This window comes from Hippocampus comes, unplaced genomic scaffold, assembly GCF_001891065.2.
Source record: "Hippocampus comes isolate QL1 unplaced genomic scaffold, H_comes_QL1_v1.1 scaffold150, whole genome shotgun sequence".
Classification (NCBI taxonomy): domain Eukaryota; kingdom Metazoa; phylum Chordata; class Actinopteri; order Syngnathiformes; family Syngnathidae; genus Hippocampus; species Hippocampus comes.
Genome location: NW_017805496.1, coordinates 2,321,213 through 2,347,907, shown reverse-complemented (window position 1 = coordinate 2,347,907; position 26,695 = coordinate 2,321,213). Strand labels below are relative to the sequence as shown.

Genomic DNA, 26,695 nt, shown 5'->3' with positions numbered 1-26,695 from the left:
CATTATTCTCCACACAGGGCTTGTATCAAATCAGAGTAGATCCCTCAAAATCTGATGTGATCTGTGATGAACAAAAGGACCAGTGTGAACTCAGCCGGGCGGATCAGGCCATCAATGATTTTTAACCTGTTAACCTGCATGCGTTTTCATGAATGCGGTCGGTAGCCATCGTTAATGCAATGCTTTCACCTTGTTGTGCTGCAACAGCGAAGACAACAACAGGAAAACAGATTTTCTGTTCTGTTTTAGGCAACTATCAGGTAAAAGCATGTGCACAAATGGATGTGTTACTCAGATAATTGTACTCCATGCTGTGTCCCCATAGGGGTTTAACATAGTAGTACAGTACAAAGTATTTTCAGGGGTTTATGGATTCAGTGGAAATCAAAAGAACATTTTGGTGGATCAAGTCAAATTTTCAAATGGACTTTATCAAGACACATGAAAAAAAAAACATCAACAGTTACAGTGACGGGACTGTACAGTACCATAAGAACACACAGTGAATAGTCACATATCTGCTCCAGCAAACCCGACCCTATATAATAATAAGGCTCAGCAGTACAGAGAATGGATGGATGGATGTCTATCAGTATTATACCACCATCTAGTGAGCACACAGTCAAACATAATCCACAAGCATGTGGACACAGTTAATGTAGTTGAACAATGCCTTTTCAACCAATTCTAACAGTCCCTAATCTGATTCTCAGCCATATAAAAATAACATGAACTACCGGAACTTCAATGGGCGTGCACAATGCAATGATTTAAAATATTTTTTTGTAAAAACATAGTTAATACAAATGAGTGTGACTTTTTTATTTTGACATGTAAGGCTTCCATGGCCCCTATGTATGCATGTATGTATGTATGTGTGTGTGTGTGTGTGTGTGTGTGTGTGTCCGCGCGTGCTCCTGTACATTCACATACAATAACTTTCTACATACAAAGCTTGACTCTTAGTTGAGAACTACTTAAATATATGGCGAACTCCTAATTTTCATGGGGATATGGACCGAGCCCTGTTGAGAATTGCGAGTCTTTCGATGGTCACACAAAAAAATTGTAATTGCCTTAAGATGCCACAAGATGGAAGCAAAGCACTTTTTCTCTATCAGACAAAGTTATGGCATGTAGTATGGCACTAGAGGAAACTCCATTATTTTTATAGACACGGCTTTGGCCGGAGCACAAAAAAAGTGAACAGGTCGGAAGATTAGTACATCAGAAACAAACAGAGAATAGGTGAATTCATGAACAGCAAATACTTAAGCTGTTCACTGTAATTCCTTGACAAAAAAATACTTTTTAAAATTTTTCTTAGAGAGATTTGGTGCTATTTTGTGACTTCAAAGTCCGACCGAAAATGCGAATAGGTGAGTTTTTCCATTAAAGGTTTGTTGGGGGTGGGGGACAAATAGGTTATTTTGAACAAAAAGAACTGCAAACTGTGTTGTTCTAATAGAAACAGTAAAGGTGTTTACTCTGAAACAAACTCATGAGTGAGTTATTTGTCATTTTCATATTACAGCTCACGTGACGGCTACGTATGGTGTTGTGGCCCTTTAACAAGTCTCGTCCACTCGCTCTGTGCGACAACCGTGCTTGGCATTTCGCTGCTATCTGTCATATCGCTCTTCGAGTCATGGCTACCCATTCAACCGAAGAGCCGTTCCCCTTCCACGGACTGCTTCCCAAAAAAGAGACCGGCGCCGCGTCCTATCTAAGCCGGTTCCCCGAGTACGATGGCCGAGGGGTTCTCATCGCGATCATGGACACCGGAGTTGACCCAGGGGCGCCCGGCATGCAGGTACAACTGAGCCGGTCGCTCGACCGCGAGTTAGCTACAAGCTAACTGGGGGCAATTGAAAGCAAAGGCCACATAATCTGTACAGTCACTAGCTAGTAGGCTAGCTCACCTGTTGGGCTAAACAAATGGCATTCATCCTGCGACAGTGCAATTGACAGAATAATGACAACTTAATTCACACAAAGAAGCGCATTTGTCGTTTTTTCTTCAGTTCTCATGAATGATTTTACGATGGAGTCCAATTGCCCAAAGCCGTTAATGTAGTTAGCCTTCTATTAGCATACAGCAGTTGACTCACTTTGTAGACACTGTCGGATTATTTACGTTATTACATGTTATTTGATTATTATTGTAGGACACACGCAGTGAAGATAAGTTGTGAAATTGAAATTCAAAATACCGTAATCGTGAGCTAAATAACGTAAGGCGAGAGTGATTCCGATGTAATTTCCATTTTCATACATGTGAAGGCGCGGGGCAACAGTTGACCAGATTTTGTCCGTTTTAACCATAAAACGTTAATTAAACGGTATCAGCTCTGGTGAGCTCTATTCTACCAAAGGGCAGACATTGGATTTCATCGCGAAACTATTTTATACTGTAAAATTATACACTGTAATGTGCAGATGACACGTTACAGTTTGCTGCATATGGTCAATGTGGTGGTGCTGTAAAAAGTAGAGTGATTTATAATTTGTGACAATAACTGATGAGATCTTTAGTTTGTAACGGGCAGAGGCAGATTCGGATCGTGTAGTGACTGTGTTTTTGCAGGTTAGAAATATTCCCGTGTTCTTTATACAAAAGCTAAATGTAAAATTTTGAATTATTATAATAGTTTACTGAAGATCTCGAGAGATTCTCCTGGATGTCGTTACCATGTTGACATGACAAAAGGGGTACTGACTGCGGATTTGTGTCTTCATCCTCAGGTCACAACAGATGGGAAGCCAAAGATTGTTGATATCATTGACACAACAGGCAGTGGTGACGTGAACATGACCACAGTGGTGGAGCCGAAAGAAGGGACAATCACTGGCCTCTCTGGTAGAATACTGAAGGTTTGCCGATTAATATTAGTTACTGAATTGCAGCTGTCAGTTTGGGGATTCTTTTACAAACAACACCAAATTGTGCATTCATGTGTATGACACGGGCTGATTTATCACACTCCTCTCTGGTTTTCATGCTGTCCTTTACCTTTGCAATTATCTTCGAAGTATATCTCATTTGCTGTCTTTTTATGTCAACCAGATCCCTCCTGCTTGGGTCAACCCATCAGGGAAGTATCACATTGGAGTTAAAAATGGCTATGAGTTCTTCCCTAAGGCCCTGAAAGAAAGAATACAGGTAAGAAAATGTCGTGCTGTATTGTTACTCTTTATTTGGTCAGTAGGATTTTGCACCGTACTCATTAAATTACTCACAGTATCCGGTCATGTTAAACAAACATGTGTAGAACCTCATTTGAACATCCCGTGGATGGAAAACAGTGAGACACTGACATTTAGTAGAGTAGTCAGGGATGCGTTGATACTGATACCAGTATCGGGACTCCTAAAAATGGCCGGATACTGCATCTACCATTACCACATCACCAGCCTGATACACCTCGTAGAAACCATATCAGCCGCGTATGTGAGGAGATACTTTTCTAGGCCACTGCAGTCGCATAATGGCTGCACGAGGATGCTTTCATTAACACACTCTGTGAGATCACACTTGGAGTGATTCATTTGTTATTGTTTATTTTGTTTAGTAACGTGGTATTTCATGTGTTGGCGTTGTAACGACAAGCTGTTACCCGAAAAAGTTGAGTGAAACAAGTCACGTTCAAGTTCGATTGAAATAAAACCCATTGTGATCACAATGGCCTCGTCAAGTATCGGGAGGAGCTCAAATGTAAGTGCTTGCACTCGTACTTGGTGTGAAGAAAAGGGCTATCTATGCGTCCTTGATTCTTTGCGATTCCGTCTGAGTGACAGTGCTTCAAATGATGCGGATAATTGGAAGGCCTCGCTGCATTAAAAAAAAAAAAAAAACAACACTCTTCTACATTGCAGAAAGAGCGAAAGGAGAAGATGTGGGACCCAGCACATAGAGCAGCACTAGCTGATGCCTGTCGCAAGATGGAGGAGTTTGATCTCTTACACCCAACTCCATCCCAGGTAACAAGAACGATCCGTCACAGGAATGATCTAGTCAAGCTGGTGCGCTTGTGCCATTCATCCTGCCGTTTTGTCTCCAGTTAGAGAAGTTACAGAGGGAAGAGTTGCAAAGTCAATCAGAGCTGCTTGTCTCACTAGAAAAAAAATACAGTGATCCCGGTCCTGTATACGACTGTGTTCTTTGGCATGATGGCGTCACATGGAGGTAAGTCCGATACATTGACCGTGTTAATCGTTACCAGTATCCTTCACAAGAATCTCAAATTGCTGTTTTTCTGTTAAGGGCCGTCATGGACACCTCCGAGTGTGGAGAATTGTCCCAGTGCACTGTTCTGAGCTCCTACAGAGAGTCGCAAGAGTATGCAACCTTGGGGAGTGCAGAGATGCTAAACTACTCTGTCAATATTTATGACGAGGGAGCGACACTTTGCATCGTTACCAGTGGAGGTGAAGTATTTGAAAACAGGTTCTCGTCTCAAATGCTCCCATTTATCACCTAAAGGAAGTTGTTGTTGAGTGGTTTGTGCAAGGTGTGGGAGCGCCACGCTGACTTGGGATGTTTGTATTCAAAGGGGCTCATGGGACACATGTTGCAAGCATCGCAGCAGGTTACTTCCCAGAAGAACCGGAGCGCAATGGGGTCGCCCCCGGTGCCCAAATCTTAGCGCTGAAGATTGGAGACACTCGGCTGAGTACCATGGAAACGGGCACAGGACTTATTCGAGCCGTATGTTAATTGGATTTAGATGTGATCATTGAACTGTAGATAATGAATTAATGTTTTGTTTTGTTTGTTTTCCCTGTTCACAATCACGCGCCAACCCAAAGATGATTGAAGTGATCAACTACAAGTGTGACTTAGTTAACTACAGCTATGGAGAAGCCACCCACTGGCCCAATTCAGGGTAAGCATTGTGAAGTTTCAGGAAAAAGAAAGCCGACGTAAAGGGATTTGTCATTCTTCGGATCTGTTTTTTTTTAGGAGGATTTGTGAGGTGATCACAGAAGCTGTGCAGAAGCACAATGTGATATTTGTGTCAAGCGCGGGAAACAACGGCCCCTGCCTCTCCACAGTGGGCTGCCCCGGAGGAACCACCAGTAGTGTCATCGGTAAAACATCAGCCTCTTAATTTATTTATTTTTTATAAATTTATGAATATGCCTCTGCAAGCCACCGGCAAATACATTATCGACCACAAAAGCATACAGCCTGATTAAGATAGCAACAGCATACCCAATTTTGAGGTTGCACTCTCATTGTAATTGATGAATATATTTGTACCAGTACAAGTTTTATCTTTTCAAATTGAACGCAAAGTCTGATGCGCACACTCTCCTCAGGTGTTGGAGCCTATGTGACCCCTGACATGATGGTAGCTGAGTATTCCCTGAGGGAGAAGCTGCCCCCCAACCAGTACACCTGGTCCTCCAGGGGCCCCAGTACAGACGGTGCACTAGGGGTCAGCATAAGTGCCCCCGGTGGGGCCATTGCATCTGTACCCAACTGGACTCTTCGCGGTACCCAGCTGATGAACGGCACATCCATGTCATCCCCCAACGCCTGCGGAGGCATTGCTCTCATCCTCTCTGGTGCGTCAGGACTTGATGCTAAACAGTAGCGATGGCAAAATGAAGCTTCAAATTTGCTTCATGAACCAGTTATTGGAATTTTTTTTGCCTCCTCTAGATGGCACCCCTGGTTGAAAGACAGGGGTTTAAGAAATGCTAAATCGGTCTGCTTTCAGCCCTTTGTTGAACAGAGTGCTATTAACAGGGCTCAATTAACGCAACAACTGATTCATGAATCATCTTGAAGCCTCATTTTCCCATCACTACCAAACATTACTGTTTGTTGTATGGTCTCACAGAGCCTTCCCTGAGGGAGAAGCTGCCCCCCAACCAGTACACCTGGTCCTCCAGGGGCCCCAGTACAGACGGTGCACTAGGGGTCAGCATAAGTGCCCCCGGTGGGGCCATTGCATCTGTACCCAACTGGACTCTTCGCGGTACCCAGCTGATGAACGGCACATCCATGTCATCCCCCAACGCCTGCGGAGGCATTGCTCTCATCCTCTCTGGTGCGTCAGGACTTGATGCTAAACAGTAGCGATGGCAAAATGAAGCTTCAAATTTGCTTCATGAACCAGTTATTGGAATTTTTTTTGCCTCCTCTAGATGGCACCCCTGGTTGAAAGACAGGGGTTTAAGAAATGCTAAATCGGTCTGCTTTCAGCCCTTTGTTGAACAGAGTGCTATTAACAGGGCTCAATTAACGCAACAACTGATTCATGAATCATCTTGAAGCCTCATTTTCCCATCACTACCAAACATTACTGTTTGTTGTATGGTCTGACAGAGCCGCTCATGATAGCTTGTTACTTTGTTCGAGACAGGATTAAAACAGCAGGGGATACGTCCCTCTGTTCCTGGAGTCAGGAGAGCACTGGAAAACACAGCTCTGAAGGTTGATGACATTGAGGTGTTTGCACAGGGCCATGGAATCATTCAGGTGACTGACCTATAGCTGTTGATAGTTTCGTATTGTCATTCTACCATGTTGTCTTATATGTATTTTTGCACTGCTGATTTCAACTTCTGTGGGTAGGTGGACAGGGCATTAGACTACCTCATCCAAAATGCCTCCTTACCTACGAGCCATCTGAGTTTCTCAGTAACCGTGGGAACACAGAGAGGCATCTACCTCAGGGATCCGGCACAACTTCTGTCCCCCTCAGACCACGGCGTCGGAATAGAGCCGATATTTCCTGAAAACACAGGTATTTTCTCCTCACCTACCATCCCATTTTCAATACTTTAGATTGGTCAGTAATCTGTAAAAATAACAGCCATCCACCTGGACGGACCATTTAGTCTCCATTGGTGAAGATGACATCAATCATGGCAGAGTTGTGCAGACTTTGTATGCTCTCGTTTGCTCATACTATATTTCTGATTCATCCCAGAAAACACCGAGCGAATATCCTTGCAGCTACACTTGGCGCTCACGTGTGCAGCCCCGTGGGTTCAGTGTCCATCTCATCTAGAGCTGATGAACCAGTGTCGTCATGTCAATGTCCGTGTGGATCCTGTGGGCCTGAGGGAAGGGGTGCACTACACAGAGGTGGGCATTTAAAAAAAAAAAAAAAAGGTCAGGTTTAGTATGTACGAGCTATTGTACCAACTTAGAATGTATCATTTTCAGGTATGTGGTTATGACACAGCAGCGCCTGGTTGCGGGCCGCTGTTCAGAGTCCCCATCACAGTTATTATTCCCACCAAGTAAGCGACGACATTTTCTTGCTCTTTCTCTCAATAGGGGTGTTGTGAAAGTTTTTGTTTTCACTGTTCTTTGTCTCTCTCTTTCTCCCTCTTCCCCCTTTATCTGGCAGGGTGACAGAGAGTCAGAATCACGAATTGTGTTTCAAAGACGTCCACTTCAGACCAGGACAGATCAAACGGCACTTCCTCACTGTGCCTCGGGGAGCCTCCTGGGCAGGTTGGTACTGGTTGGGTGCCACATGTTCTCCTTTCTCTTAAGGTCGAAAGAAGAAGAAGCAGCTTGAATGCGGTGTTGCGGTTTCTTACTTTCTTTTCCTCTGCAGAGATCATGCTGACTTCTCATTCTGGAGACGTGTCCTCAAAGTTTGTTCTGCATTCGGTGCACCTCGTCAAGCAGAAAGCATACCGAGCGAATGAATTCTACAAGTTCTCCTCACTTTTGGAAAAAGGCTCGCTAACTGAAGCCTTTCCCGTGCTGGTTTGTACATTTGTGGCCTCATTTACTCTGCGTGAACCTTCACGAAGTAACCTACGTGAAGCGCGTTGTCGCTGAAAGCCCCTTAGAAAGTTTTGTTGATGGTGACTAATTCCGTCTTTTTGTTCCCCGCCTTTTCCAGTCAGGTAAGATTGTGGAATTGTGCATTGCACGCTGGTGGGCGAGTCTCGGCGATGTCACAGTGGACTACAACATCTCATTCCACGGTCTCAATATTTCTCCTTCGCCGCTGCACATGGTGAGTGGAGCAGTGACACATATAAGAGCAGAAACGTGACATTTCAGACACCTTCCGTCACGCCTCCGCCTCTTATCCTCGGCCAGCATGCGTCAGAGGGAGTTACAAATTTTGATGTGTCATCGCCGCTGAGGTATGAGGAAGTTTCTCCGACAATCACCCTGAAGTCTTGGGTTCAGCCTCTCAGGTAATTTCACACTCTAATCGTTGCTTTGTGGCGCCAGTGGTTTATGATGTCGTCCTCTCCTCTAGGCCTCTCAGTTCAAAGATCAAGCCTTTGGGAGGGAGGGACGTTCTCCCCAACAACCGGCAACTTTACGAAATTATTCTCACCTACAGTTTTCATCAGGTACCCCCTGATGCTTTGAGCGCACAACAGTCACGTTTTTTTTTTAATCTCATGGTATTCATCGCTTTATGTGTGCAGCCGAAGAGCGGCGAAGTCACACCCAGCTGCCCCTTGCTGTGTGAGCTGCTGTATGAGTCCGAGTTTGATAGTCAGCTGTGGATGCTGTTTGATCAGAACAAGAGACTACTGGGTTCAGGGGATGCCTACCCACATCAGGTGACTTTTTCCACGCGTCTTTTCGATTGGTCTTTTTGCCAGCGCAGTTGTGCCAGGTGTAAACGTTACGGCACGCACGCCACTTTTCTCCTTCAGTATTCTCTCAAGCTGGAAAAGGGCGACTACACAGTACGCCTGCAGGTGCGCCACGAGTTGTCGAGTGAGCTGGAGCGCCTAAAAGACCTGCCGTTTGTTGTCTCCCATCGTCTGTCTGCCACCCTCAGCCCGGATGTCTATGAGACGCACCGGGCGGCCCTTTTGGCCAAGAAGAAGGCAAACTCTGTCACCCTGTCACCAGGGGCCACGCAGCATTTCTATGCCACAGCCTTGCCGGACGACAAGTGAGTTCAAATGGAGGCTAAGCAATGTAGCAACACATTTAAAATAACCAAATGTCTATTGAGCAGAATTCCCTGACATCTTAGCGGTGTTAAACCGCCTATTGATGGCTGCACATATTGAATTTGGTTTTACGTAAGAAATGTGTCACTTGTGTCTAAATCATAGTCGCCACCCGATAGGGAGGGAACACACGTCGGTTCTGGCCTATAATTGTGTTATTTCTGTTTTTGTTCCCTCTTCTTGTCCTTCCTTCAGGATTCCAAAAGGGACAAGCCCAGGGTGCTATCTTTCAGGGTCCCTTGTTGCGGCCAAGAGTGAATATGGCAAGAAAGCAGTGAGTCATTTCAGTTCTTTCATACTGTTTTCCGTTCTCCAGACCAGTGGTCAATCCTGCGTCTCAGAACATTCACTCCATTTTGATTACGGAATAAAATGTAACAGTAAATACGCCATGGATGAAGTAGATATGGCGTTGGGGCCAAAGGCCATTTTCATAGCCTTTTTTATTTATTTTTTTTAATTAATGAATCAATACTATTGGCCAGCCCCCAACCCATGTGCACCTTTTTTTTTTTCATTTTTTGGGGGAGGTTTTCTGAAAAGGGATGGTTTTGGACATATGATCAGTGAATGTTCCTGAGGGCGAGGGTTGAAATATGGTCCTTTAAAGCTTTTGAGCTTTCGTTTTGCTCTTTTAAAAATTTGCCACCAGTGCCGGTTGCTGTTGTCCTTCAATTAATCGGTGGTTCATTGTGGGTCTTGTGTTTATTGCATGTCACGTTGACCGTCTGCCGTCACCCGTGTGCCTCCTCAACACATCTGGTTTTGCTCGTTTATTCTGTAATTAGATGACACATTATTAGTCATATTTTCGGCGTGAACTTGGCCTGTTAACGTGTCTGTGGCTCGCGTGTTCACTTGGTCATGAGGAAAGGCAGGAGCTCCATGGGTTGGGGGCGGGGGTCGCAAACTATAACGGGGGCGGGGTATAGGTGAACCAGTATATAGAAGAGTATTTCCCAACCTTTATCGAGCAAAGGCACACATTTGATGTTGCATTCCAAAAATGTGGTGACACATCACCAAACAAAATTGTCATAAAAAAAATATACGCACTTCATGGAAGATCTTGTCTCAGTTTACTCACAAATTGTTCTACTCCGTGTGTTTGGTTAACCACAAAGCTGTTACTCAGTAGTAAAAAAAACGGCGACAGTTGGACACACTAGAAAATTGGACTTTTTTCTACCGAGTAGAAGAGCATTTGATTATTTCACCTGTCGATCGATGGATAAACAAAGATACATTCCAAGGAGCAAATGAATGAAATTGAAATTGGGTAATTTGCCGCAGCTGGCCTGATGATGACCTCATGGCATCTTAATGTGCTGCAGCTCCGTCGTTGGGAATCACAAAGATGGAACACGCATTATATGGACAAAAGTTTTATTTGGTGTAGAAGAACTTGAGTGGCACTGAGAGAGTCCCGATCTTGACACGCTCCGAAACCTTGTTGACGGTCTATCAAAAAGATATGAGACTGTTTTCAATGCCACAGTTTCTTCCATTTTTTTTTTTCATTACCAGCTTAGCAAGGTCCAACGCCTTTGTCCATATAATGTTGATGTTTCTTCGGCAGACTGTAGTCAGTGTCAACAATGCAAAAGCCATTGATCACTTCTTATTTGCATTTAACAATGAAGCTCATTTTTCTCCGCTCATCTAAGAGGCGCATCTACATATGTTTGTTGTTTCGTACGTGGTTGTTCTTCAGTTCAGAGGTGATGATTCCGGGCGCAGGAGTGTATGATCAACGAAAATCAGGCTTTTTAGTTCCAACTTTGTGTTTGTCAAACAGGTAGGTGGCTGGGTTTTCCATCCGTGAAGGGCAAACTGTTACCGAAAGAAAAAGAATCCTCTGGCGTGTGCTTGTGTTGTCTCTTCCTTACTGTGTGTTATTCTGACCACCAGGGGCAGTCCTCTGCAAAACGACAAAGAAAGTTTAAAAAGGTACTGGATGAGATAGAAACTTTGTGCAACAGAGCGGCCACTGCTCTCAGACTCATTACCCTGTGGAAGTGACTTTGACTTCACTTTAAGATTGCATTTCTTTTATTCCTTCCATTTCATCTGTCAAACTATGCCACACTGTGTCTTTTTTCGAAGTACAGTGAACCCTCATGATAATGGGGTTCACCTTTCACGGCTTTGCTGTTTCACAGAATTTTTTTTTTTTACAGTGCATTTGTGTTCTGCCTTTCACGGCTTTGCTGTTTCACAGAATTTTTTTTTACAGTGCATTTGTGTTCTGGATCCTGATTGACTAAGGGACTGTCGACCAATGTCAACAGTCTCCGCGTCTCGTCTCTGTAGGCGTGCCAAATTTACCTTTGCAACAAAAACAAATTTCGATCTTTGGTTTGATTCTGTAGTACAGTATTGTGTAGTAATTGTAAAAAAATACAACTGACTGTAACTGTCGTGATTATAAGTTGGTGGTAAAGTTAAAATACAGTAATGTACATTTCTACATGACCGGAAAATGACAATGATTCCACATTTATTTCGGCTATTTTGCCCCCTGCTGTTACATTTGAGTTTTGCATTGAGTGGCAGGAAATGGTCTGTGTTGATTCGGAGTCATGTTAGTTTGGGCATATAAACGAAAATGTGAGGTGCAGACGGCAAGAACTTCGATTTCTTTTAATTACTCCTAAATTCCTATTTACATGGCGAAATGGGATGTGGCGAATGTCTGTTTTATGGTATCTTGTACATTGTGCAATTGTACATTTTGCTCCTAGTTTTTCCAGCCCAAAATGGTGTTCATCAGCCAAAATAAAGGCTGTTTTAACATTTGCCGACTCGTCAAGTCTTTCTAAACTAGGGAGAAAACCTTGAGGAGCCGTTACACTTTTTGGAACGTAACCCGCTTAACCAGCAAGGGTTCACTGTATGACAAAGTAGGACATGGGAAAATCTTGCGTTGAGGGAAATGATTTAATATTTAAGTTTTTTGTTTCTCCTCTCTTTCTTGTCAGTCAGTGTTCTCATGAGAGCTTCCTCCGAATAAATAATGGGATTACAGCCCTCCGTTAAATAAATAAGAACCGTGTTGATTTTGAGTGGTCAATTGACCCAGGATGGCTGCGCTAGTTGAGGTCCGATGGCAAGATCCACATTGTCTGTCATTGTTGTGCAGGGTGCAATAACCATTCTATTCAGACTTTCAGGTTTTTATTTGGTCTTCTATCCAACCATCACGCTGTACCCCCCCCCCCTTTTTTTTTTTTAATGATTGTGACTCCGGGCGGAAAGCCATAATGTCCATGATGTTGTACCTCGGCATGTCTTGACCCAAATGATGTGAATGATTCAACACGCTTGTGCTGACTGTGATTATAAGTTGTTGTTGTTGGCGTCAGCGCGAAAATGACCGATGCCGACTTGTACGTAATTGGTATTTAATGTGACAACTAATTGTGTTTTATGCAGGATATTGTGTCAGTGATCTACCACCTCATCCCTGCACCCAACAAAGCAAAGAATGGAGGCAAGGAGAAAGATAAGGATGCCGACAAAGAGAAAGACGTAAAAGAGGAGTATGCCGAAGCCATTAGAGACTTGAAGATTCAGTGGATGACCAAGTGAGCATGAACAAAAAAAAAACTTTATAGAATGCCTTATTTATTTGATTTTATTTATTTATTACTGTTGTCCTCTTTCTGTTGCTCAGGTTGGATTCTAGCTCGCTTTATGATGAGCTGAAGGAAAAGTACTCTGATTACCTTCCTCTACATGTGCAAAGACTACATCAGCTGGACTCTGAAAAGGTAAATGACTCATCATCGGGTCGTGCGGGTACTGGCAGCCTATCCCAGCTGACTCAGCCAAGAGGCGGGTTACACCCTAGACTGGTCACCAACGTGTGTCAGCAATTTTCTTCATACCAGGAGTAGGCAAAGTTTTGTGCTGAAGGGTTACTTTTGAATTTTAAAATGGGCAGATGGGCCTGGTCATTTGTAGATGAAAAAAAAGTTAAACAGTTGAAATTATATTAATCAAATACTCATTTGTTCTCATTTAAAAAATGTATTTTAAGTACTTCATAAATTAACCAATTATTTTATTTCGAGATGTTTAGCGTACATCAATTTATTTCACAATGACATTATACTAAAATTATGATTGACAATTAATCAATGAGCCAATTATTTAATGAGCCCGATGAAATAAAAGAATGAATAAAAATACCGTTACACTGTAATCAAACAATTTTAAGAAAAAACATTTGCTAAATGACTTCACAGTGTAATTGAATGTTTGTTACTATTTATTTGATTCTTTTACATAAAAGTAATAAGATCAAACTAACGTTGTCTGCCCTTTCCTAGGAGCGTGCAAAGCGTCTTGGGGAGGTGGTGTCAGCCGCTGACATGGTCATCTCTCACATTGACCAGACAGAATTGGCCGTTTACTTCACCATGAAGACGGACCCTCGACCCGATGCTGCTACCATTAAGACGTATGTGAGACTCTTGCTGTACCACATGAAGTTGTCCTTGCACAAAATCTGATTATTTTAGTCAGGATTATCCATCCATCCATCCATCCATCCATCCATCCATTTTTGAAATCGTTTTATCCTCATGAGGGTCGCGGGCGTGATAGAGCCTGTCCCAGCCGTCTTTGGGCAGCAGGCGAGGTACACCCTGAACTGGTTGCCAGCCAATCGCAGGGCACACATAGACGAACGACCATTCGCACTCACAATCACACCTAGGGACAATTTGGAGTGCCCAATCAACCTGCCATGCGTGTTTTGGGAATGTGGGAAGAAACCGGAGTACCCAGAGAAAACCCACGCAGGCATGAGGAGAACATACAAACTGCACACAAGAATCGGGCCCTGCACCTCTGCACTGTGAGGCGGACATGCTAAGCGCTCGCCTACCGGGCCGCCAGTCAGGATTATGCTAAAATATATTTTTCACCAATATTTAATTTCCCAATTATGTGCCAACTTGTAGGATAATGAATTTCTGGTTTATTTACATTTGTTCCGATTGAAAGTTTGTGAAAATGTGTCGAATTTTTCAGCACATTTTTGCGAATGTCTCCATTGTGAGATAAATTAAGGTTTTCTTATCTTAACAGCAGTTGACTGTACTCAACCTTTTGTTCAGATTTTTTTTTCTCTCCCATGAGTTGTAGGGCAAACTTGTAGGTATAAGTGCTAGATGGTGAAAGTGAACTTGCAAGTCAAGTCACTCCTCTCTTTTCTCAGCGACATGGAGAAGCAGAAGTCGTCTCTGCTGGACACCCTGTGCAGGAAGGGCTGCGCTCTGGCCGACCAGCTGATGAGCGTCACGCCGCAGGAAGGTGGCGGCGGCGGCGCTGTCGCCGCCGGCCAAGCCGACGCCGGGGAAGTTAGTGAACAGGAGGCGAGTAGTTCCGACGACTCGGCGCAGAGCATGGCGAACACTCTGACGGAAACCTTCTGGGAGGTGCAGAAGTGGGCGGAGCTGACTGACTCAAAGGTGCGTTCAGATTTTGGTTTGTGACACCAAGTGAAATCATTAATTTTGTTTTCTCGTGTGCCGTTGCTGTTAAATGAAAAGAGTCTTTGTTCCAGGTGCTGATGTTTTCCTACAAACACGCCCTTGTGAACAAAATGTATGGCCGAGCCTTAAAATATGCCTCCAAGATGGTGGAAGAGAAGCCCAGCAAAGAGAACATGAAGAACTGCATCCAAGTATGTCATAACATAAAGATAGCGATTGAACTTTTTATTTCGAACAAGCAGTCAGAATCAGATTCATACCGAAACGCGGTACTGTCAGTCCAGAAAGGTGGAGGAAGAAGTTCAAATATGCTCATTCATATTAAGACTTAACTTGCAGGCGATGTGTCACTGATGGGTATTTTTTTGTTTGTTTGGATGCGTCACCTCAAATGGACGCACTGTGCCACCTTCGCTGAAAACTGGCTCCCTGTCATGTACCCTGCAGACTACAGTCCCTTCTAGAACTCCGACCAGCGGCATGAGCAGCACGGCCACGCTGAAGCATCAGTATGACAGCTCCTCACGATCGTTTGGAGCGAGGGCTTCTTTTTTGGGGGGGGGGGGCAGTGAAGGACAGCGTGGAGCTCACAGGTCATTTTAAAAGGACACGTTAAGCGTCCGTCTTTTGATTCGAGTGCCACCAGCAGCACAACAACAAACAATTGTATTCATGGGTCTTTTATTTCCTTTCAAATCCACAATTTGTAGTTGCGGTTCCGTCTTTTTGGAGGTTCTCTAGCGTCATGATCACATTTTTTGCTCATGGACAACAGTTTACACTTTCTTTTCTTTTTTTTTTTTAATCTCCATCTTTTCCTCCAATCTTCAATTTTCGAGGGACACCAGGAAATCGTCCCACGTCTCTGTGCCATGCTGACCTGGATGTTAAGTTGACTATTGGACTTTTATAATCTTGACGTCACTCAAATGAACAAACCTCAGAACTGAAGCAGTATTGCGGTGCCTTGCATCCATGTACCTTTACTGACATGAGGGGGGAAGATGTGCTTGGACTCTGGAACTGTGTGATTTTAAAAAAAAAAAAAAAAAACCTAAACCATTTTTTCTTTCTTTTTTTGCATCGGTCGGCACACCAAGTAGCGTAGAGGCACTCCACTCATCAGCCTCTGCCGTCAAAACGGGCCACAGCTTCATTTTGCGTCACGCCGCTTACCGCGCCTCAAGATAAGTCGAGCAGCGGCACGTGGCCACCCATCGGTCCTCAGCCGTGGCACGACATGAACTTCACCGATACACGTTCGCTCGTTAGTCGATATGTTTTCTGCGCGGCATTCAAAATGTTGCTCGTGTACACTAGGAGACCTAAAATATGTACGGACACGCCTATCGGAGCATAGCAGGATGCAATAAGTATACTGTAATACTAATATGCCAATCTGTATTTTGGAATATATGCATGCCTTGTAGGATTTCAGGAAACATGGTTTTAGTTGGAAGCTAATTATAAGTTGAATACTTTTTAAATATCTGAAACATTTTGTCAGATAAGTCGGTGAATGAATTGAATTTATGGCAAGCTTTTTTGTTTTCCATGAACGTCAACTGAGCAGAAGGATGAAGGACGAGTACGTGGCTTCCACTGAGGCTCTTTTTGCGTGTTTTTGATACTTTACCTCAACTTACTTTCATTTGTTGAAGCACGGATGGCCATTTTGCATATGATGCAGTGGTTTGACCCTTTGGATGTATTTTTGTTTTTCTCAGCAATTTTCCATCCATCTCTTGACACATTTATGACATTAATTGATATTTTGGGGGCGGAGGGGGAAAGTTGCATATGTACAGTGAACAGAGACACGCATACCTTTGTGTGACAATTGCATTTATTGATGCATTTCAATTACAGATTCTCATCACTGCAAGGTCAAGTTGGTCTGAAGATGTTAAACTGGGAAGGATTTTTTTTTTTTGGTCAATGGCCAGCAACGTTTTATAATTCAGCAATAGACTGGTGTTGTGTAGTTTGTTTTTTTTTTTAATATGTATCAATAACAATATTTAAACCAATGAAAATTGTCAACTGAGTTGTGTAACTGGACCTGGGTTTGTTTAAAAAAAAAAAACATCGCTCCATCTGTAATTACAGGTCACTAAAATGATTTTTTTTTTTTAGGGGGGGGCACTCACAGTTCATGTTGACATTGCGCTTCTGTTTTTAGCTGTCATGTTTTAAAGTCAGTTGCCTCAGAGTTTTCACCTATTTGCAGTTTTCATGGAAACATGAACCTGCAGTTTTATTTTTTTTGGTTTGTCTTTCTTGCATTGTTGTTACTTTTACCCCCATCCCTGTGTTTGGGCGGGTCTCGGGTCTGGTAAACAAAAAGTTCAGGATTCTGCTATTTGCCGCATGTGTTGCCATTGACCATCTCCCCGGAAAAGGCCTTCCACCATCATTGAATGCCGTCCATTTCTGGCACCAAACAGAATTCTCATGTTTCTTTCTTTGCTGGTGTTAGGACAGTAAAAAAAAAATAAAATATATATATATATATATATATATATATATATACATATATATATGCGCACACACACACTGTTGTATTCTGACTGCAATATTTTAGGCATTAATTGCGGCAAGGGCCAATAAATTCTTGGTATAAAAGCCTTTGTTCTTCAGAGACTTGTGTAAAAATGGGGGAAAAAAGCGGATGCAATCAGGTCCCACAGAAGGAACGAACACTAAATAAAATCATTTTCAAGAACGTGTTTATTGATCATCAATTACTTTGATGATTAAAAAAAAACAAATAAATAACCCATATGCATCTGTTTGCCTTTAAAAACAAAAAAACGACTTGATTGACCCAAACACAGTCCTGCAATCTCCAACTTGCAGATTGAATTTGACTTGATACTGTACTGACGTCAGAGCACACTCACCTGAGACAATGTGCTTCTCTACTTTGGCCACAGAGTTCACTGATTGGCTCGTTGCCTCCTCATTACATTCGTTTTTTTCTTCTCGCCTCTCCAACAGCTTCTCCATCGCGTCCTGTATTACGAATCGATCCGGGAAGATTTTCCATCCATGTTTTCATGGCAACGGCCTCCCTCTCCTTCGCTGTTCATTCCCTCCCCTCGCGCCTTTCCCTTCTGAAGATCCTGCATGTCCTCTCCCTCCTTAGCTTCTCTGCACGTGGCCATGAAGATGACTAATGATTCGTCTTCTTCCAGCAAGCGTGTATTAAAGACCCTCTTAAATTTGTCCAGAAAGGTCTGGTCAGACTCCAATCTGATCTTGTTGGCCAAGAGCAGGGTGGTCCCTGGCTGGCAGAAATGCTTCAGGGTGGCCAAGAGCTCATCCAGGAAATCGTGGTGGTAGACCACATCAGCTGCCAGGATGTAGTCATAGCGATAGATCGCCGTGGGGTAGGTGCGCTCCAGGTCGTAGCCCCAGGACAGAGGGGCCACCTGGGGGGTGTGCCGGCAGCGTCCCCTCGTGTTCTTGCTCACGTTGAATGTCAGGTTGCCCAGAACATCTGGCAGATCGGTGGCGGTCACCCAGGCCCCTGTAGACCACAAAGGTCATAGGACAAGGGACAGGCAACTTCAACGCACATCCTAACTAGATGAAGAACAAAAATGCCACATTAGATATGAACAAAGTACATCATCCATATGTTCAAAATACGCACTCTTAAATAGAGTTCATTTTTCATCATACATTTCTCAATGCATCATGCATAAAAGATCCGCGATCCCAAGCCAAAAACAAAGGGTTACAAGCCAACAACTAAATAACCACAAACTAATATTGCAAAGGGATCTCTTGCATCAAAATGACCACTCAAGGGCGCCACAAAACAGTTGAACAGCAAACCAATAAGTGCAAGAACTCATTTTTTGCTTTTTTTTTTTTTGCCAAAATCAACTCACTCTAAAGTTAAACATTACTGAGTTTGTCCTGTATATCATTTCAAATCCCCAGAAAACGATTTGGGTCAGCACAACAACTAAGCCATGTCTGACATCGAGTGGTGATATTACCACTAAAACTATTGGCGATATGTTGACAGTTGCCCATCCCTGACTTGGGGCCTGGTTCAGCTTCTTCGACTTTCTTTTGACAGTAGTATCAGGATTATAGTCTCTGATTTTCTATTTAATGTGTATTCATGGGGCATAAAATACAAATATTGGCCCGCAAACTGTAATCCAAAACCACAAATTTCAAGCTGACATATCTGCCTCTGTGTGTGTCTCCCTTACCGAGGAGCGAGGCCACAATGGACAGCAGGCCGGTCCCTGCACCGATCTCCAGTACGGCTTTGTCCATGAGATTCAGCTGGCTCCGATGCGAGTCCAGGTACTGACTGAGAGCCAAAGCCTGGGAGCAGCACGCATGACATTGAGGCAACAGTCTCACATTGAGGAAGAATGCGGAACGACTCACCCCAGGCCATATCATTCCCGCGTAGGAGTCAAAACCTTCCTGGATGACGATCTCCTGCCCGACGTAATTATACATTTCTTTATCGGGCCTAGAGAAGAAACATGGAGCCCAACCTTGTCTTTGCTGCTTGTGGACAACTTCACTGTTGTGTGATTGCTCTGCATGACGCAAAGGAGAACAACGTTTTACGGCGCGGCCTCGTTCCAGCTGTTCGTCCGTGACACTCTTTCTTACCCATCTCCTCTGTTTGCTCTTCATCTTCTTCCATTGTCACTGCGGTTGGCTTCCTCGCCCGATGTTGACAAAGCGGCCGGATGAAAATGCACTTCGGTGTTTGGCAAGCATGCGAAGACATGGGCGAAATGGAAATGGAAAATATAGATCAAAGAAATACGTCATAAGACAGCTTTATAATTACACTGTGGAAGACAAAAAAAAAAATTTGGGTGAGCTCAAAATGTCAATCCAACAAAATTTCAAGCTGGGCAATTCAACAAAATATTTCAAGTTTTGGTTTTCTCACACTTCACGACAAAGAAATAAGAGTTGACAGAAGTCGAGCCCCATCATAAGGAGCGAAGTAAAACCAACTCCACAGATTGTTTTGGAGCAAACAACTTACCTGCTTTGTTGCGCTGACGTTGATGTTAAATGTCAATAATTTCTATTTTAAAATTGTTTCATCTGAATTTACAGGAACAAAAAATACAAGTTGTGTTTTGTACAGTGTATATTTTGATATCCACTTTGACATTGTCTACAGGTACATTCTGAGCCTTTCATAGAACCAAATCAAAAGACTGAATGAATGATAGGAAGCTCTCTCAACATCAGAGACGTTTTCCGCTATTTGGTCATTGAGTTGAGCCGCCTTTCCACTGGAAATCTTTGCAAACTCCATTCTCAGCTGACTAAATCCCACTTTGCCTTCCTCCTTGGACCTACCTGGTGTCGTGTTTTAATCCCGGGAGAGTTGCAATCTGTGTGCATCCACAGATATCTGCCTGGGTGGTTATAGAGAGCATCCTGGTAGACACTCCCATCATCATCACAAGGGCACGTGTGTATTTATAGAACTGCAGCCGTGATAAATAAACACAAGCAGCGGTAGACGCAAGCATGTACACGCAAAGATGATTTGCAAGGCGGAATGACAAATATGTCATGAGACCAGCGCTGGCCCGGGAATCGACTTCCTGTCGGCTTTGTGGTAGGCCGCGATGGAACGAACATGTGTGAGTGTTCACCACGCTTTGGGTAGATCTGGTTGAACGATTCAAGTTGTTCCCACTTTGCTAAAAAAAAATACTCCCAAACACTCATTAATACTTGAATGTATGTGACGAATGAGTCTTTAAAAAAACAAAAAATTAAGCAGGAGATTATTTGATTTGATTTTTTTCAAAGCTGTTTTTTTTCTGTCGATGAAAGGAGGTCATTTCTTTGCAAATTTTACTGGAAGCACGTAGGCAGCCTGAAATGTGGTGCTGGTTTCAGTTTCTTCAACCAGATATTGACGGTAACCAGATCGGGCTTGCACGCAACCACATCAGGCGAGCAGCCCCCCTGAGGGTGAAAAGTAGGACGCGGCTACAACATCAAGTCCAATTAGCGCTGTAAGAGCACCCACACTTACTTTTTTTTTTTTTAACCTTTGACCCTTAAGTTCAGTTCACAGCAAGGTATCATCGCTTTAAATCCATGCGCTTTCCAAATACAGAAACCCATCCATGCCTTGGCATGAACAGAAAACGCACAGCGGTTAGGTCATTGCTCTACTTTTATTGTTGATGTGGATCAGCCTTATATGGGGGGGAGGTGGTGGTGGGCGGGGGGGGAGATAAGACTTTGAAAGCTGATGAGAGGCGACAAATTAGCTGCGTGGCTCAGCAGGAGCTTGTTTATATGCGTGTGCGCTCGGATAGCTTTCGGCCGCCGAGTTTGTTTTGACGGAGACACGACCCTTTGGTCCCGTCGGATCAACAAAGCCTTTGCGTTTTAATCCGACGTTCCGCCGTGGCACTCTGTTCGCCAGCCAGATTCACGCCCACGGCCTGGCCACGAGGCAAACAATGTTCAGGGATTTTGGCATTCACAAATTGTGCGCCAGCTTTATATCATACAACTGGCAAGTTGCTCAAACTCTCCAGCCCGTGTTCATGTTACCAACGCATTAAACCTGCCTGTGCTTAAAATATAGATTCTGGCGCCAAGCAGGAAAATACACAGCTGCTTAGGGGGGAAAAAAAAAAAAAAAAGAGTACCGACTGTTTTGCATTCGTGAACTTTTACGGGATATTGAATTCAACCATTCCGGACTCACTGGAGGTGCTTAAACTTGACCGTGCCGTACATATTTTCATTCTGATCCCAAAAAAGTCAAGTGATGCCTGTTGGAAAGATGCGCCTGCCTCATTTGCCCACATTCTTGCCGATGATTTGGGCTGGCAGACACCGTTCGGACTGAGAACAACCCGCGGTCAAAGATGACTCTGAAATTGGCCTTCAACCTCAGCGTAACAAAATGCAGCCACAAGATTAGCATGAAAAGACACGCAGGATAGGATTACGCAGCCTCCCACAAATGACAATTTCATCTGTGTTAGCAAGAATGTTTGAAAGCAGTCTAACTCAAAAAAACACATTTTTTCCCCCCATTATTTGAGAAGACTGGAACAACGTGTAGTATAGAGTGTTAAAATTAAAGCCAGGACTTATGATGACCAGTCCTGGCTGGCAGAGGCAAAAGTTCACCCGTAAACTGAAGAGGAAAATCTGAAGAAAAGGGATGGGTTGTAAAAACCAGCAGTTGTCAACTTCACTGTAATCTGCCCCCGAAAAGGAGTGGAGTACGGGTCACAATTCAAATTGGGTCTGTTTTTTTTTTTTCTTTTTTGCAATACAAAAATATAATATTGCATAAATATTCCAACATCTGTTGTCAAAACAAGACGTGATCATCAAGCATCAACAATACTTTGAATGAGACTTTTAATGAGGCCATTTTGGACAAGAATGTCACAGTCAGCCCCTAAAACGCATAGAGAAATATCAACACATAATCCAAACATGTTTGAAATAAAAACCATTGTTGTTCATTGAAGTCAGCTGGAGCATAGACCTTCCATTGATATAGCGTGTGTAGCTGACTAATACTGGATTGCAAATATAATATCAGATACAGCTTACTGTACATTTAAAAAAAATTTCAGAGGCACATTTGTCAACCCCCCCGCCCCCCAAATAAATAGATAAATATTGAAGAATCGGTAAACTGCTGACAGTGCACCGTCAGCTGTGATTATTTGCGTGGTGTAGTAAACGTACAAAAGAGTACACGGGCTCAGAAAGACGCATGATAAAACCATCCAGTAAATCAACGGCTTAAACGGTATCGTCGGTTCTCTTGTCCCTCCTCCAGGCTCGGTAAAGTTTAATACTCAGACTGGGGAGGTCATAGAGTTCCTCCAGGTGGAAACGCTCCCCGAAGCGATCCACAAAGCTGTTCTCTGGGTCCAGGCGGAAACGCATGGCCCACAGGATCTGGGTGTTCGCTTGACAGAGGTGGCCGAAGGTGTCCAACAGCTGGTCCAGGTATGGGTGGGCGTACACCACGTCGGCAGCCAGGATGTAGTCGAAATAGTGCGTGCGCTGTGGGAACCTCTGCTCCACCTCTGGGCCCCAGACTAGCTCTGTCACCTGCCCACGATATGCAAATAAGGTCGGATGAAATGTATTCAGGGTCCATCATGCAAATGCTAGATTATTGTTATGTTGAACAAAAATGAACAAAATAATGAAAAGTAGAATTGAAAATGTGAGCACGGTGGTGACTGGTTCGCACGTTTGCCTCACAGTGCAGAGGTGCAGGGTTTGATTCCGCCTGCGGCCTTCCTATGTGAGGATAAGAAATTGGATGGATGGATGGATCAAATTGAAAACAATTATTTTCAATGATTGACAAAAAGTTTTTTTTTTATGGATAACTAACTGAAACCGCACTGTTTACAAATCTAGTTCAACAAAAATGACAGTGAACCTGTCTTTTGTTTTGGTCTTTGCCAATTGAATTTGATGCCTGATTACAGAGCTATTTATTTTGGCTCAGTCAGTTTAACAACGGCAACGTGGGTTGAAGTTGTGATCTTTGTGTGCGTCTTTAGACTGCTAGCTATTGTGATTTTTCTGTCATGTCGACTTGTTACATTTGATTCAAATCAAAACAAAATCAAAAGGTTTCTTTTGAGTTTTTATGACATAATACATATCGTGGCCCGTTAGAGCTCAACTGGAATAAACCGCAAATTACAGAAACCCCCTAAAACTAACAGTGAAACGAATAAAAAGTCAACTAAAACGGACCAAAATATGTACACGAGCAATCTCTCATCAAAAACGAATAAAAAACCCCCAAATCGAACACACTGTAACTTGTCCGTAGCACATACCAGGGGCACGTATTTGCACCGTCCTTTTGTGTTGCATGTGACGTTGTACTGGAGGTTCCCGAGCACATCAGGGAGGTCTGTGGAAGTGACCTTAGCACCTTAGCATGGAAAATAAGAGCAAAGGGACACAGTCACGACAGAGTCGGTAGAAGTTTGAACAAAGTTCGGTTGCTTTACCTAAAAGACTCGAGACGATAGAGACCAGACCAGTTCCTGCGCCGAGTTCTATCACGTTCTTGTCCATCAGGTTGTACTTATCTCGGTTGGTCTCCAGGAAGTGACACAACACCAGAGCCTAGATGGTGATTGTGTTCAATCAGCAGCGCATCATCATCATCATTATCAGTTCTGAGACATGTTCTTTGTATGTACCGAGGGCCAGAGTACAGCTCCGTAGAGGTCCGTGGATTCTTTAATTCGGATCTCCAAACCGGAGAAGATGTAACCCTCCCACGTCTCCGGGCCGATGACGGAAGGGTGGAACTGGCGTGCTAAAATGGCTTTGGCGAGTTCTTCATCCACAGCAGTGTCTGCTTCGAGAAGTGCATGTTTCTTTCATTTGATCTTGTGTGACGAGCTCGGCGTGCATCATCAAAATAGATTCTTCCATTTCTTTCAGAGTTTCATTAAAAAGAAGAAAAAAAAAACGGACACACCGATTGTATGGATGATAGTGTAGTTGTCATCAATCGCTACTGTGTATCTCTCCAAAATGGAATGGTACATTTTGACACTCCATCCAAGAGATTCAATGTCCCTGGCACACCTCATTCCCAAACATGTGGACCCAAAATGGCAAGATCATACTTCCCTTAGGTCGGGAAAATGATGCCTCGCAGAACCAGAAGTCTGGGATCGTATTGTCGACAAACCTCTGCCTTCGACGTAAACACCGCAGCTGGCCCGTGCTTATTTGGAAAGGTACCGTGCCACCCAGCCCATCAACCAGCCAGCAGCAGGCTGTGAGGAGGAATCCACCCGTGATGTTGACCATCTCGGATGCTGCGCATTCCAGATGACCAAAGCGGGGAATCAAGTTGCCATTTCAATTCAGGATGCTTCGTTTGTGAAAATAATCAATGATGATAACTAGACTAAAAAGAGACAACTGAGTCACTAGTGTTATGGACGTTATGGAGAAATCTGTCAACCTGCAGCACCGAAGCTGAAACGTCACCACGGGCAGCCGTTAGCATGTTACTGAGTGTCAATACAACACAGGCCATTGCTGCGCTAGCATACCTGAAGTGAGTGACAGTAGAAGCCTACAGATCAATTTTTGGGGTAGTGACTTTCATCACAAGAATTCCGAATGATGTCAGGATAAAGAAGGAGAGTAATGAAGAAACTTCTGGACACATATCTTCTTTGACTTGATTCGATTTTATTTTGAATAGAAGGCTGTGTCTTTCAAGATCCAAAATGGCGCGCACTTGCAAATCTTGTTGCTTGCCTTCTTACAGGGGCAGGCAACTTAAAGATTGCATCGCTCATGTTTCTTTCTTAATGTTGAGTAGTTGTGCTTGAAATTTTAATGTTCCAAATGGCCCCCATGGAAATGATGCCTGTTCTTGCCAGTAGCATTCTGGACTCCCTGTTCTTTGAGCTGATGGGCAAACTTACCCATGAAGTGTTTATTGGCTTTAATGGCTGAAGTTGCAGCCATCAATAATGCTCAGACTCCTATTCCCGTTGCCACGAGACATTCTTATGAGGGCCAGCTGCTCTTCCAACTCAAGAGTTTGGGGCCCTCAGTCCTCTCCAAGGCCCGGCAAGGGCAGGTACAGGTTTATGTCTGTCACGTTCTGGGACAGGTGGCGCAAGCAACTCCTTCCAAACTTCGAAGCACGTCGGGACTGGCAGTCAAATCAAAAGGGTTGTTTTCCTCAAGAACAGCTGAGTACCACAGAAGGAACGGTCACTTGGTCACAGGCCTTTTATGGTAAACACGGGGGGAAGTAAACCAGGTTGAGGGAAAGGTCAAGAAAAAGGAGGGAGGATGTTTGTGAGAACCGCAGATGCCTTGATGTTGAAGTGTCATTGAAAACCTGAGCCAGTGTGTCGATCTTACGTCAATGTAATTTTGTTTTTTGTTTTGGTTATTTTGTTTTTTTACTTCACACAAAAAACGTTGGCCCCACCACTCAAACTATGAGCCCATCATTTTCTTATGCAAGTTTTACTAAACGAACGCGTTAACATGATAATAGTCATATTCTAATTGGAAGTTTGAACTTGCAAAGTATATTTCCTGTAAAAGAAAAGTGAGTCTGTTGAATTGACAGAATACACGCACATCATGGTGCATGGTAACCTTTACCTCAACGTGAGCCAGCAAAAACCCTGAAAGCAAATTGCAATTTCTGCGCAAAAGACACAAATGAAGTCCATCTTGATTAATCTGTGCATGTCATTTTTTTTAAAATGGCTGCTGTGATTAAACGTAGTGGCACATGGAACCACCACATCAGAATAGATCAGACAGACAATTAAAAAAAAAGAAAATGCATTTTTTTGGTCATCAATTTAACGTGTACAGTATATGCTGATGTAATCATGAGTTTATCTCATTTCGTTTTTTTCTACCAACGGTATGACTCTGTTACACATCCGTTTGAATGCTATATTTGACACAAGGCTTGGGTTACGTAACACCAGTTTGGTCCAAAGATCAGGGGACCCCATGCAGCGACAACCCCCCGGACTTTTTGTGTCTGTAAATCAAGGTGCTACTTTTCTTGACAGGCAAACAATAGTTTGAAGACCATTGGTTTGTGCTTACCGAAGCGCGTCGTTACATAAACGTAAAAAACATGTCTTGATTTTTTTATTTTTTAGATTTTGTGATATATGCAACTAATGCGCCAAGCTAGAAGTCGCGGTCATGAGACCTTCTTGATTCACGCTGGTTCACACGGGGCACTCCGGGAAAATCTACTGAAATGAGAAAAATGGCGTTTCCAAAATTTCCTCACCTTCTTCTCCGGTCTTGGAGCTCTCCTCACACTGCTGAGACTCCATAATCAAATGAGCGCACAAGATGTCACCCTTGAGAATAGTGTGGAAATCGAGAGCCGGTTTTGGTTGCTGGTCACGCTTAAATCCTTTTGGGATTAGGTCAATCTGGCAACAAATCTCTGGCTGGCCACTCGATCGCATCTAGTTTTAGGTTACACACGGCCCCAGAGCACCAAATCCAGCATTTCCCAACTTCTTATCCAAACATCCCATCTGGCCTCTGCAGTGCATTTCCAGTTCTCGGACACGGTCAGGCGCTGATTGGCAGAAACAGCTGGCGGGTCCGACAACTGAGCTGCAGTGCACAGGACGCCTTTCTGGTTTCAAATAAGGACAATATGAGACTCT

The 26,695-nt window shown here is 43.6% G+C and overlaps 3 protein-coding genes across 6 annotated transcripts; 1 reads left to right on the top strand and 2 right to left on the bottom strand.

The window, feature by feature from the left end:
- The first annotated feature begins 1,564 nt into the window (after positions 1-1,564).
- tpp2 (tripeptidyl peptidase 2) lies at positions 1,565-16,805 on the top strand. Of its 3 annotated transcripts, XM_019876344.1 has the most exons (30): positions 1,565-1,813; positions 2,746-2,874; positions 3,068-3,163; positions 3,877-3,981; positions 4,062-4,186; positions 4,265-4,428; positions 4,554-4,708; positions 4,810-4,886; positions 4,964-5,091; positions 5,323-5,374; positions 5,863-6,059; positions 6,375-6,490; positions 6,587-6,758; positions 6,945-7,102; positions 7,184-7,260; positions 7,371-7,477; positions 7,584-7,738; positions 7,878-7,994; positions 8,081-8,181; positions 8,247-8,343; positions 8,422-8,559; positions 8,656-8,900; positions 9,157-9,235; positions 10,873-10,911; positions 12,397-12,548; positions 12,638-12,734; positions 13,296-13,426; positions 14,189-14,441; positions 14,537-14,658; positions 14,842-16,805. In XM_019876344.1, the coding sequence occupies exons 1-30, from the start codon at positions 1,649-1,651 to the stop codon at positions 14,927-14,929; spliced, it is 3,837 nt and encodes a 1,278-aa protein (XP_019731903.1). In that variant the 5' UTR covers positions 1,565-1,648; the 3' UTR covers positions 14,930-16,805. The 3 variants fall into 3 exon arrangements, with proteins under 3 accessions (XP_019731903.1, XP_019731901.1, XP_019731904.1); XM_019876342.1 differs by lacking the exon at positions 5,863-6,059 and having other exon boundaries at positions 5,323-5,571; XM_019876345.1 differs by lacking the exons at positions 5,863-6,059; positions 10,873-10,911 and having other exon boundaries at positions 1,566-1,813; positions 5,323-5,571.
- A 372-nt stretch (positions 16,806-17,177) lies between these two features.
- mettl21ca (methyltransferase 21C, AARS1 lysine a) lies at positions 17,178-19,919 on the bottom strand. The gene is made up of 5 exons (XM_019876347.1): positions 19,827-19,919; positions 19,116-19,206; positions 18,882-19,039; positions 18,698-18,815; positions 17,178-17,997 (listed from the first exon to the last, which is right to left on the bottom strand). The coding sequence occupies exons 1-5, from the start codon at positions 19,869-19,871 to the stop codon at positions 17,486-17,488; spliced, it is 924 nt and encodes a 307-aa protein (XP_019731906.1). The 5' UTR covers positions 19,872-19,919; the 3' UTR covers positions 17,178-17,485.
- A 1,937-nt stretch (positions 19,920-21,856) lies between these two features.
- On the bottom strand, positions 21,857-26,650 carry mettl21e (methyltransferase like 21e). 2 transcript variants are annotated; one of them, XM_019876349.1, is made up of 5 exons: positions 26,305-26,650; positions 23,702-23,859; positions 23,507-23,624; positions 23,330-23,427; positions 21,857-22,580 (listed from the first exon to the last, which is right to left on the bottom strand). In XM_019876349.1, the coding sequence occupies exons 1-5, from the start codon at positions 26,486-26,488 to the stop codon at positions 22,266-22,268; spliced, it is 873 nt and encodes a 290-aa protein (XP_019731908.1). In that variant the 5' UTR covers positions 26,489-26,650; the 3' UTR covers positions 21,857-22,265. The 2 variants fall into 2 exon arrangements, with proteins under 2 accessions (XP_019731908.1, XP_019731907.1); XM_019876348.1 differs by having other exon boundaries at positions 23,702-23,862; positions 26,305-26,649.
- Between the last annotated feature and the right edge of the window lie 45 nt (positions 26,651-26,695).